This window comes from Nestor notabilis, unplaced genomic scaffold (genome assembly GCF_000696875.1).
Source record: "Nestor notabilis isolate BGI_N333 unplaced genomic scaffold, ASM69687v1 scaffold18608, whole genome shotgun sequence".
NCBI classification, from domain to species: Eukaryota; Metazoa; Chordata; class Aves; order Psittaciformes; family Psittacidae; genus Nestor; species Nestor notabilis.
Genome location: NW_009939809.1, coordinates 15241 through 27982, shown reverse-complemented (window position 1 = coordinate 27982; position 12742 = coordinate 15241). Strand labels below are relative to the sequence as shown.

Below are 12742 nucleotides of genomic sequence, written 5' to 3'. Positions count from 1 at the left end.
CGGTAAACTCTCCTCTCTTGCTCTGCATCAAGATGCTCCAGGTCACGCTCCCTCCTTTCTACCTCCTCAAGGGGCTCCAGTTCCCGGGACACGCGATGGACCTTCACCGCGGCTTCTGCTGCCGCTACATCGGTCTCTCGGGCCCTCTCGATGCTCACCAGCTCACGTTGCCTCCTTCCATCGATTTCGGCCTCACGTGCTTCAAAGTAACGTCTCTCGCGTCTCTCTCTCTGGTTAGCCATGGCACCTCGCTCTTCCCTTTCACGTGTCTGGTGGCTTCTACTCTCATACACCTCCAGGTCCAGCTCCTGTTGGTGTTCAGTCCTCCTCTCCTGCACTATATCTTTTCTCCTTCTATTATCTGTTTTTTCCCACTCCTGAGTCTTACGTATTTTACTCTCATTTTCCACATACTCAAGCTTATGTTCCCTATTGTTATCTTTTTCATTGATATCTCTTTCTATCTCACATGTCTTATTGTACGTGAGGTCAATTTCTAGTGGTTCCTTTATGTATGACTGATATGGGCCTCTCGAATCCAGGCGTTCAGGCTCACTCTGATCGTGGCTGCTCTCTTCAGATGCTCTTTGTTCCAGCTCATTGCGGTGTTGGCGGCTTCTCTCTTCTGTGAGTAATTCAAATGTACGTGGCTGATTGTGACTGCCTCTATCTGCTTCTTGTGGGCGCTGGTTTCTGTTATTGTTTGCTGGTCCTACTGGCTCATGTGGCTGACGGCTATCCCACCGGTTTTGTAGTGGTCTTGTTTCACAGGTCTTGCTGCAACTCCTCATGTCTGCCAGTTGGTCTTGCTGTGGCCTCTCTTTATCTTGCCTCTCATCTCTCCACAGCCTGGGCTCATGTGCTTCCAATCTTCTGTGCTTGCGGACTTGCGCATCTCCTTGTCTGTTCAGCTCTGGTGGTTGACGTCTTCTCAGGCTGTTCCATTGGTCACATGGCTCTTGGCTTCGTTCTTCATATACCTGAGGGGTTGGCTCCCTTTGCTCACTGCTTCGTTTTGCATCCTTTCTGCTTTGTGTGTTACATTGCTGGTAACTCCCTGTTTCCTCTAGTGTTTCCAGCTCGACCCTGGTGTCTCGTTGCAGCTCAGGTTCACAGGGGGGATGGTGATCACTCTCACAGGTTTGTTCTTCTTCCTCCTGGAGTTGTCGACTGCTCCCTCTGTTCTTAATTTCAGGCTCTCGGTGCAACTTGCCACTGGATGTCAGCTTTGTTCTTTGTAGAAGGTATGGTCCCTTCGACTGGTACCAGTAGCAGGCTTTAGCCACTCTGAACACCAAAAGCAGGAATTCATTAAAATCAATTTGCCCATCACCATCCCACTCCAGAAACTGCAGAATCTTGTCAACTGTCTGAGGGTCACGTGGCTTCTGCAGGGAAAACACACACAGGGAAACAAAAAAGTGCTTTAGCTTTCCTCCTCCTTGTCAGAGAAATGCAAAGACAGGGACAACTGCAATTTTTTCTCCTTCCATCTCTCATAGCTTTACTTTTACAGCTCAGCAGCAATTCCATGTCTTTATTCTGCATTTTCCTGGGTGTTCACTGGCTGCAGCTGCCCAGTTTTCTTTGAGCACATGCTGAATCCCTCTACTGGATGCATTTCCTTCCTACCTTGGAAAGAAAACCATACCTCCCCATGAGTCATTCTCCAGCTTTTGCCCATTTTCTTATGGAAAAATGAGTTGGAGGAGTTGTCAAAGCAGTCAGTGCAAAGGAACATAACTGCTGCTCCCCTTTGCTGAAAGCCTTCCCACCCCACCATCATAACAACCACCTCCTATTCAGAAAGAGATTTTTGCAGTCCCTGCACTCCAGTCTGGGCCTCAAGCCCTCCCCCTTGCAGCAGTACTCACAGCTATGACATCTGCAAACTCCGTCTGTATGAATTCTTGCATCTTCCTTCGGCTGATGTTGAAGCTGCCTCCATCTTCCTTTGCATGTTTGTGAAAGACGCTGATGATGGTGGAAATACTGTCTAAGAAGCGAGACATCTTCCTGCAGATTCAAGCAAGCCTGCAAGAAAAGGAGCAGACCTAAAGATTTGTGATTTGTTTGACTCTGAGCATGAAAAGAGGAAGGAGAATTGATGGGGTCAGGCTGCACACATTAATGGAATGCTGGGTGCCATGACCTATGTGTCTGCTCCTGTGCCATGGTGAGCTCTGTTTCACCAGGGCACTGGGAAGAAATCCAAGTGCTATGGGGTTTTAGTGGGATGGGGAGTGTCCTCCAAGTTGTGTACTAGCGTATTTGAATGACGTTTGATAGGGGATGGCAGGATACCTGCATTTATGGATCACAGGGAGGGAACTAGGGATGGTGACTCAAGAGATGCCCCAAGAACCTGCCTTCACCTGTGGAGCTATACTACGTACTTGTGTTTCCAGGGCCCATGCTGCTGTCTCTGCCTGGCACTGAGCTACAATGGCTTCTGTGAAGCAGGCTAGAGGCTTGGCATGGCCTCAGACAAGATCTAGCTAGGTCAAAGACAGGTAGAGTGCTTACAGGGAGTTAAAACAAGCCCTGTGGCTGATGCTTCTGTGACCAGTAGTAATATAAAATGATTGATAAAGCTTTCATTACAGCATCAGTTATTGGCAGATAGATTTTTGTCAGATCACCAGGTCATAGCTACTTATTTAATTTTACTGAGATTTGCTTGGCAGAAAGCAGTGCTCCTGTTGGAGCTTTGTGTCTGGGAACCTCAAAAGCCATCTTATTCCTTCCTCCTTGCAGGATCCCCAAGCCTGTTATCAGTGCTGAGATCTCAGCTTGCAGCTGGAGAAGCTGTGACCTGTCTGCCTTGCCATGTCTCCAACGTGTGCATACGCATGCACATGGGTGCACACATCTGCATATGAAATCCTGTACAGAACAGGAAAATTTCTCCAATCTGTTCATTCTAGCTGGGAGCTGACTCCAGACCAAAGTAAGGCACAAAACCTGGCTCCCTCTTTCATTTTCTCTTTGAGAAAAGCTGCCTCTAGATGTGGCCACATAACGACATCATGCAAATGTCCCAATAACACAAAACAACACTTCAATGAACATAAATGCAAAAGACTCAGAAAATACTGCAGCAGGAGTGACGCTGCCACCCAATACAAATCCTATAGAAACAATATGTCCTTGCCCAGCAAAGGGTATGTTTCAGAAGGAGTGACTTACCCAGATCACCAATGGGATCAAGTGGGATTCCTGTGAAGCCGTGCAGAGTGATCGGAGGACCTGAGTGCTTTTATAGGGTCCTTGATGGAGCTATGGAAAGGAGACACCCTTTGTGGACGTTGTCCTGATTCATCTTTGGCCAAGCCCAGCTGCACCTTCACGTCCTCAAACGGGTTATTTAACTTATCATCCCCTTACCTATCATTTTAACCCAGAAATAGCAGTTGCCATGTGGCAATTCAGGCACTGGCTGGTTCCACCTCATCCAGGCTGTAAAGTTATTTTACAAGCTGATTGTATTTCAGATTTTAAAGAATGTAGAGTAGCTATAAAACATATACATGCATGAATGGGAGGGTGCATTTTAATATAAGTGTGCATCTGTATAGGTATGTCTTTATATATGTACTATGCATACACACACAGAAATACCACCGGGATGAAATTTTGAGGATGGCACAGAAGTGCTGATGATAGCAGAGCTCACTATGAGCAGAATAGGGACAGTTGAGATCTCTATGGCCCATGAGCTTAATACCACAATACCAGAGATTATTTTTGTTTGCTTTTTGTGCAGTTCCCTTAGCACCCTGGGCCTGAGGTCAATGGGATTTTTGTCTGGCTTTTGCTCACAGAAGGACAGAAGAAGACCTAAGTGCTACAAAAATGGTGAAGTGCAGGTGAACAGCAGTGAGATCCCCAAATCCTCCAGATCTTGGCTTGTGTGGGGCCATTGTAGAGTGTTTTATTTTTGGTAAGTTAGGAGCTTCTTATTCTTATATTTTATATTCTTCTTCTTATATTATGTTGTATTATCCAGGTTTTTGTTGGAAAAAACCCAAACCCAAACAGAATATTTTTAAGTGCTAAAGTTTGCAAAAGGAATTTTCATACAAGGAAATGTCTGTTCAATAAGCAGTGACTTCACATTGACAAAAATAATGGAAAAACATTTTTCATATTCGCTGTCCTCCACAAATTACTTTCATTTCATCTTTGCTTGATCTTCCATTAAAAATAAAAGTAGAAACTTGTCTGCTGAGAGGTCGATTCATGTTGAATCTTCATCTGTTGCCCTAGGCACCTTTTACTGTAATTGTCTCTATAATCTACTTGAAAAAAAATAATCTTTTAACACTAAATTAATTAGAGACCAACTGATTCCTTTATTCACCCTGATCTCTCCCAGTACGGTGAGCAAATAAGGAAGACACCAGCCATGCCACCTGGGCCTCTGCTGTTGGTTTTGGAGGTAGGATGCTGCTTTGACAAGCATGACAGAGACATTGCAGAGAGCCTTTAGAGCATGAACTTGTCACGCAGCCTTGGGTGAGTGGCTCATCTGTAAGGCAAGATCATACTGGGTGTAGGAGCCTAATTAATTAGTGCTGGTAACACATTTGGGATACTCATACAAGTGCGTATGAAGGATTGTTACTAACCATACTTCATTTTTGAGCTTTTTTTCAAGATTAAATTATACTTGTGCAAATTATACCCCACCTGTGGGATAATAATACCCTTGGGAAACTGTAATTTCATGGTAGATTGGAGTTATTATTAAAATTAGAGAATTAAAGTGTGGCTTAGTGTCCTGTAACAGTCTGTAATCCCCCACAAGGGCTGGGGCAGCATGGGATGATCGGGTGCCATGTCAGCCACATGGAAGATTCTAGCTGTCAATGCAGGAAAAGGTACATTGTGTTTCATGCTCTCCTGCTTTCCCATGCTTTGCTGCTATTCCGAGGACAAAGCAACAAGTTTCAAAGCACGTTCTTGGCAGAGCTGAAACTCTGTTTCAAGGGTTTGGTTTTCCCCAGAGATACTTTCATAAGATGGGACTTGGGAAGGGTTTTAAAAGCTGACAGCCAAGAGGGTGGGCTCCATCCTCCTGCTTCTTACTCAGTTCTGTGCCCATCGCCATTTATACAGGGTGACCAAACTTCTATTGCATTTAATCTTAGAGGAACTAGGCTCCTCATATGATGTATAAATGACCTTTTTTCTTCCAACTTCTCCTTGGCTTGCAAGTATCTTAGGCAGGTATGTGTGTCAGTGAGACAATTTTTATGTTCTCCTTCAAATGAACCAAAAAAACCCTCTTAATTTCAAATGTGATACTCCTGATGGCAAAAGTTGCGTTATTCAGAATAGAGCATATAATTAACATGTACCTAACAGGGCTTGGTGTCTGCCTGAACTGGGAGGTCAGTCTTTTTATTGATGCTGCAGAAGGTGGCAGCTGGACAGACAGACTACGGGGGATGGTTTGGTCTGGTGATTTTAGACCTTAAGCCAGTGCTAATGAGAAGAAAAGAGCTATTGGACTGAGACCTGTTTTAGAAGAAAAATGGTGTTCTCTGGAAAACGATGTTTTGAGGAATGTCTCAGATGAAATGGGGTTTTGACAGATAGGTGATGGAATTTAAGTCTTGACTCTCCCATTGCATGTCCAGAGCTGCCACGAAGTAGCTCTGAACATATTATCGCTACTTTGTTTTCTCAGTAGAACAGCAGACTGATGTACTTTGTGTCTAATACTTCTAATTTTTATATTAGCACACTTTTAAGCCAGGTGGTTTTGTGGGTGACCATTCTGGGGGTAGTTTTGGAATGCTGTTTTTTCTGATTCAACACTCAGCAAATTGTGAAATTCTGGGGTGGCCCAGAGGAATGACGTTTTATTTCCCAGTGAGGTCTCTGCGTGCTGCTTGTCACCAACCACAGAGCAGGAGGTGCGGGTGCATTTATCATGTGCTGATTTGGTGATAGGTCACAAGTGAAAGATAACATGGTGAAAAACAGGCTGAGCATTACCCTCCCTGTGGGATCCTGAGCCCTGGGCCTGCCTGGTGGTCCAGCACGTCTGAACCCCCTAATAAACCCCTCTGACTTCACCAGACTGCTCATGCCCTCAGAGTTGCTCACATTCCAATGTGTATGTTCGGACAAGTGCCTGAGGATCTGGTACCCTGAATTGAATCTGAGTTTGAGATTGGCTCTGTTTGTGCATAGTTTTGCTTGTCAGCTTTTTATTTCTGGCCTCCCAGTTGTTGTTGGGGCTGGATGTACCTGAATCATCATTTTTGTTGTGTGTAATATGTCTCCACACTTTTCATTGGAGAATTCCATAGCTGATAGGGATTTTTGATCTTCATAGCATGCTCCACATTCCCCTTGCTTCTGAGATAATTAATAAGTGAAGATGAATAGGACAAATCCCTCCCATTCAGTTGTAAGCAGCTGTTTGTTTTTCTCACAGCAGACATGAAAACCTCCCAGAGCAGATGGATGCTGTGAGGAGTCCGTTCAGGTCGGCTGCGCTGTTGTGTCAACCCAGACTTCTCCCCCCCGAAGATATCTTTCCCAGGGATGTCGCATCCCTGCCTGCAGGGACCAATCCATTAACCTCAGCTAAATTGCAAAGGCAGCTCAGCAGCAGCTCCTTGAGGCTATCCACCCCCAGGACACACCTGCCTCTCTGCAGCCATCCCTCCATTTGCACCCTGGAGCAATCTGGCTGTATGTCGTGTGAGGGATGGACACCCAGGTCCTCTGCACCACATCATGTTTGCTCAGAGCCAGGCTGAGGGCACACCTGCAGTGACACACCAGAACACTGTGCTGGTTTGCCTTCAGTTTTATTGCTTTGCTTACACAGGCAGAGGTAGCTTGACACAGGGTAAGAGTGAAGGTCTCTAATCATGCATAGCTCAGTACAAACCAGGGTAGGGAAGCTCAGGGCTAAAATGGAATTGGACAAGACATGACAAGCAGAAATGAGAAAACCAGGATAGGTTGGGCAAAGATTACCTCCTTGCAGGGAGCAACAGCCTCACTTAGAAGGAGGCTTGTTTCAGCCTTTACTGCTCTGGTGGCCACTGATACAGAGATTCCAGGAGCTGTTGCTCTATAGCAGGTTGTTTTTTGTGATGAGTGTCGTGTTGCTGTTGTGCTGGACAAGATGGAGCCTCTGCCCCACTGTGTTCCTGCTCCAGCACTTTGGGTTCAGAGTGCTGATGGTAGTAAGCTGGGTCCTGCTGTGCAGACTCTCTTTGAACTCTGAGGGTGGTTTGAACCCTGTGCTGGTGCCTCAGTTTCTTGGGCCTGGTGGATTTTGAGGTCCTGGTTTGGTGTCTCAGTATCTTCCTCCTTATAGGTATTTCTGTCTTGCTCAGGGGTTGCAGTGTCCAGGATTTCACTTCTCTCTGGATCCCTTTCTGGTGCTTCAGTCTCATCATCCTGATGGGTGTCCTTGTCCTGCTCTGGTGTCTCACCCTCCTTAGTTTGATGGGTTGCCTGGTCCTGCTTTGATGTCTCACTCTCCTGGCCTTGATGGGTGTCATGGTCCTGCTTTGATGTCTCACCTTCCTGGGCTTGATGGGTGTCATAGTCCTGTTCTGGTGGCTCAGCCTCCTGGGTCTGATGGGTGTTGTGGTCCTGCTCTGGTGTCTCACCCTCCTGGGTTTGGTGGGTGTCCCCATCCTGCCCTGGTGTCTGACTCTCCAGGGTTTCATGGGTATCCTGGTCCTGCTTTGATGTCTCACTCTCCTGGGTTCGATGGTTGTCTGGGTCCTGTGTCTCAGTGTCCTCAACCTGATTGTCCACACCCTGCTCAGGGACCTGCCAGTTGTGACTGGCTGTGCATGGCTCCAATGGCTCCTCCCAACTTGCCTTTTCTTGTGCTGTCACCTCTTGACCATCTTCTGGTGCCTGGTGCTGCTGGAGTGGCTTGTAACAAGTCTTGGCCACATGGAAAACCAGGCTGAGCAACTTGCTGAAGTCAACCCTGCAGTTACTGTCATCATCCAGGAAGCACATAATCTTCTTGATGGTTTGGGGGTCCTGAGGGTTCTGTAAAGACATAAATGATGTTGGAAATCCTGTGAGCTATTTGCACCATCTCTCTAGGAGCACTCGATCAGTCTCAGGGTAGAAATCCTGCCCCATGCCCCCAAACCTGGTGGCTCATTTGCTCCCTGCACTGAGGTCTATGAGCTACTGGCACTGGGAGAAAGAACAGCTTCTCCTCTTCCCTGCAGATCCTGGGAACTGAAGGCATCTGTGCCTATCCAAGGGAGCCAGGGGTCCTGTACACCTTCATGTGAGTGAATGGCTTTACAAACCCCACTGTACCACTGATCCCAGCCCAAGGACATACCAGTGGTGGATCCCAACTACAGGGCTGGATCCTCACCTCTGTCATGTCCCCAAACTCCTGCTCAAAGAGCTGCCTCAGCTCCTCGCTGTTCAGGGGGCTGCAGTTGCTGTCGCTTCTGGTGCACATGTAGAAAGCAGCAATGATGCCATTGATGTTTTCCTGCAGCTGGGCCATCTCCCTGGAAAATTGAGGCAACTTGCAAGAAAAAACAGACAAAAAGGGGTTTGTTCATTTGTTTGTTTTTCACATAAGTTACTCTTAACCAATGCAGCTGAACAGCTAGAAAGAGGAAAAGGAGACAAAGGCACAGATGAAATGGAACAGTGTAAGAGAAAAGAGAGAGCAAGAATGATCTCACAGGAAAACAAATCTGACAAATGAAACTCAGCTGCAGAGATGGTGAGGGGTGTGGACCAGCAAGTGATGGTTGGAAAGGTGAAGGACAGTGAGACACAAAAGGCTGGGGCCACACAGTAAGAGAGGAGGGAAAAGAAAAAATTCCATTTATCTGGAGCAGAGCAGAGCTGTGATTGGAAGTTGTCTCTAACAATCCATGGAATAGTGTAATTCCAGATCTCATTCTTATTTTTATCCTCTAGGAGATCTCTGCATTGGCAGCTCCAGGGACATCCTTTTGGCCAGAAGCTTCTGCTTTCCTGCTGGTAGCAAAGTCAGAGAGTGTAAAAAGCCTGTCCAAGCTTACCTGGGCAAGGAGCAGGAGTGCTGAGCTTCAGGAGCACAATCTGGAGCAGATCAGCTCTTGGCCATCTTATATAGAGTTCAGAATCATAGCCCGCATCTTCCAGAGGAGACACCCCTTCAGCAAGGTGACCTGAAACATCTTCCATCCAATTACATTGTCATACCCATGTATTAATTTGTCTCTTTCTCATTAACTTTGGCTCTGATGCTTTTCTCTGTTGTAAATGCAAGATCTTTCCTAAGCTTGCCCCACCTGCAGACGTATTTCAGAGGAATTTAACAGAAAAGGCTATTTTTACCACTGGGTGATTTAGTTTAAGCTGATGCCCAAGCAACGCCTGTGACTCTTGTGTTTGGCAAATGTGTTGTGTGAAAAGGAGGTCTCCAGTGACTGACACACAGGGGAGGAGACGGTCTGGGAGTGCTCGCAGGGTGAATAGAGAGAAAAGAAAACGAAGGAAAATGAGGATATTGTGATGCTAAGATTAAAGGGATTCCTTCCAGAAACTCCCTCTTTTGGATCGCGACGGGAGGTAGGCATCGAGCAAAGAAATCTTTTCAAACAGTGCCACCAAGTGGCACTTGGAGTAGGACAAGGGGTGACATGGCACGTCCCAGAGCCAGCGAGCAGCTGGGGACTGTGGGCATGGTGGACAGCAATCACCCATTACCCAGAAGGGGAAACTGAGGCACATGGCAAGGAAGGGACTTAAACTCCTCGTGCTGTGTCCAGCATCAGTCCCTGCTGCAACTCAGTGGGTGACGCTATCATACTGGGGCCTAGTGGCTTAACTGGAAGCCCCAAAGACCTAAATAAAAGTTATTCCTGTTTGCTCAGGAAAGTCAATTTTATTTTGCTCCTATACTGCTCCAAATGCAGTGTGACCTGAGAACTGTTTTCTAAGCCCTTTGAGTCAGACTTTAAGGTGTTTTCACTTTAGCTTTCTACTTTTGAAGTCCTTCTTTTGGCTAACATGTGGTTAATAAGAAAGACTGGAAAAAAATTATATCAGAAATCCATGTAGCTTTTAAAGTACAAGGAGTTTTGGGCACAGAAAATAAAATATATCCAGTTTTGTACTGAAAAAAAAAACCAAACAATCCACTTTCTGGAAAATATCCTGGTTTGTTCCATGCCTGGCAGGGGAAAGGTTAATGGGTCCCACTTTGTTCATGTGAAATCCTTAAGGTGTACATAGAAGAGCTTGGAGAGGATAAATATGGGAGGCTGCAGGATCAGGAGGTCTTTTCAGGTTGTGCTGTCCTTTGGTGGCGTGCTGAGTCCTCTTGAGTTCAGGACTCACTTTTTCTCTGGCTGGGCCTGTCTCAAGTATGCCCTTTCTTTAAGCTGAGAGGCTTCTAATCTAGGATAGTTTCAATCCCAGGAGCCATCAAGCAGCTCTTCCATCAGCCCAAGTGGGCAGTACCCAGCGAGGAGCCGTGATCTCCTGGGTGGTACCTTTTGTTTTAGTTACTATCCATCTTTCTATCATACCTGCATGAAAACACAGTTTTCTACTAGTATGTGGCATATTGCTGCTAACCTTCTCATTAAGTTGCAGTAAAGGTGGGAGGCAATTGCCTTGGAGAGGCAGAAGTGTTTAGGGTGTTCTTGCTGGGACAAGAACAAGTTCTTGCTGAAGTTATTTCTAGTCAAACCACCCAGCCCCTGAGCAAGGTGGTTTTTCCTCTTTTAGACAACTGTAGTCAATAACAGGATTAAGTTATACCAGATTTCATGCCTGCTTTATGAAGCAGTGAAGGTTAGAAGGTCAAAATGAAGAAGATAAAAGTGCTGCAGGACAGAAAAGAGTAAACCATCACTTTTTAGCAGAGGTTGCAATAAATTACATTGAATCCAGGGAGTGGAAAGCAGGTGAGACTTCTGCTAACAAAATCACCTGAAAATCTGGTATGGTTATGCAAGAGCTTTAAAATAATTGAGTAGCTGATCTGGTGATTCACCAATTATCATGATTCCTGAAGATCCACAAATTAGGTCATGCTTAAAGTTCTCCTGCTGTGGTTTAATGTGTAAAACCTCAGGTAAACCAACCTCTTCTATATTTCTTTTCTTTGAAAATAGAACTAGGAAACTTATGCCTCTTTAGACAGCCCAAGGTTATTTTCCTCTCTTCTGCCTTGTGGAAAAGAGAAATTGCTCAGCTCCTGGGTTAATGGGGAGGAAAGAAAGAAGCAGATGAAGGTGGGAAGGGTGCACAGAAAGAGCGTTGCCAGCAGTTGGGGTGTGTGATGAATGTGTGTCAGGCAGTAAAGACAGGGAATGGTGTTTAGCTGCTGTTGGGTGTTAGGACTTGGGGGTATCTAAGGTTTGGGACTCAAGGAGTTGGGTCAGAGCGGTCAGGTTTCTCAATAAAAAATAAAGCAGGAAATTACTGTTTACTCCTGTATGACTCTGTTCCTGCTTAGCAGGGAAAAGCAGAAGTGTAGGTTGGTGCTGATGAAGGAAGGCAAGTGCTGCACTGAATGTTTAATGTGAGAAAGCATTTAAATACAGGTTTTGGAAAGCTGGAAATCTTCGGGATTCAAATGGATGGGCTTGCTTTGGGAGGAGAAAGCAAATGCCTGGTTACTGCCTGCACTTTGAGCAGCTGTGGAACCCAGAGATTTTTATCTGTGGTTCTTGCCTTCCTAACATGCCTCCTTTGCCTTTTCCTCCTGTTATCTCCTTCTTTATTCTGCCTGCTGAGGGCAGTTTAAACTGAAGTTCAGGCTTAACTCCCTTTTCTTGTCTGTTCCATACATGAAGCACGATTCCTAAACTTTCCTGGAGCCCATTATACAGAGAGTTTTATTGCTCCATCTATGTAATTATCAGGAGTTAAGCTAATTGGAATAAAATTCTTTATTTTCTTATGCTGCCTAGGCATTTTGGCAAGTTATTTTGCTTGCAACCTTCTTAATTATTAATTCATTGTGAGATTAAGAAGTGTAATACATCAGCTTTTCTCTAATATGTTTTCACTTTTTCACATATTAATGAGCATATTTAACAGATTTCTTCAGAGATAATTGGTTTCTAAGTCTCCCTGTGGTAATGCATTCAAAGCCAGCTAGCAGTGCTGGCTAAAAGACTTTCTGCATTTGAATAATCCCACAATTAAAATAAGGAATTTATCTTCTGGCTGAAACAAGGCTTTTGAGGATGTTTTTATTGTTTTCAGGCAGTTTTAATACATGTGTTAACTGTACTTATGGAGAAGTTAACTAAATCCTTCCTTTGCATTTGTACCCAAGAACTCACAAAGGGGCACAGGTATCTCTGATTATCTTGTTCCTCTCATCCAATGATCCTGAAGACAGGATTTTTCTGGGCTTCATTTGCTTGTAATTTATCTGTCTGGCTGTTTTAATTCAAAACATAGAAGCTATCATTGGGTAAAGTATTTATCTGAAGGTGCAAATGAACTCACAAGTTTACGTAAACAATTTTAGGTCTGGAAGAGGAAAGGAAATGGAAGTTGTGAATGCTCCATCCCTGGCAGTGTTCAAGGCCAGGTTGGACTGAGTCTTGGGTGACATGGTTTAGTGTGTGGTGTCCCTGTCCATGGCAGGGACGCTGGAACTAGATGATCTTCAGGTCCTTTCCAACCCTACCTATTCTATGATTCTATATGTAGCCAGCCAGTGCATGAAAAGCACATAGAAATTCTGGGTCTCATTTTAAGC

General features: G+C 45.3%; 2 protein-coding genes across 2 annotated transcripts; both read right to left on the bottom strand.

Annotated features, from left to right (window-relative positions):
* Positions 1 to 62: 62 nt before the first annotated feature.
* LOC104410013 (trichohyalin-like) lies at positions 63 to 2012 on the bottom strand (the record flags this gene model as incomplete). The annotated part of the gene is made up of 2 exons (XM_010020065.1): positions 1875 to 2012; positions 63 to 1388 (listed from the first exon to the last, which is right to left on the bottom strand). Coding segments are annotated over exons 1-2 (1464 nt in total), but the record flags the coding sequence as incomplete, so codon positions are not given.
* Positions 2013 to 7197: 5185 nt separating this feature from the next.
* LOC104410012 (cornulin-like) lies at positions 7198 to 8524 on the bottom strand. The gene is made up of 2 exons (XM_010020064.1): positions 8387 to 8524; positions 7198 to 8043 (listed from the first exon to the last, which is right to left on the bottom strand). Exons 1-2 carry the CDS (start codon positions 8522 to 8524, stop codon positions 7198 to 7200), a joined length of 984 nt encoding a protein of 327 aa, XP_010018366.1.
* Positions 8525 to 12742: the final 4218 nt, after the last annotated feature.

Bases quoted from the DNA above. Each gene is read 5' to 3' on its own strand.
- LOC104410012 (XM_010020064.1), bottom strand. From the start codon at position 8,524: ATGGCCCAGCTGCAGGAAAACATCAATGGCATCATTGCTGCTTTCTAC. The intron at 8,044-8,386 runs GTGAGGATCCAG...ATGTCTTTACAG, and splicing joins AGTTTGGGGACATGACAGAG to AACCCTCAGGACCCCCAAAC.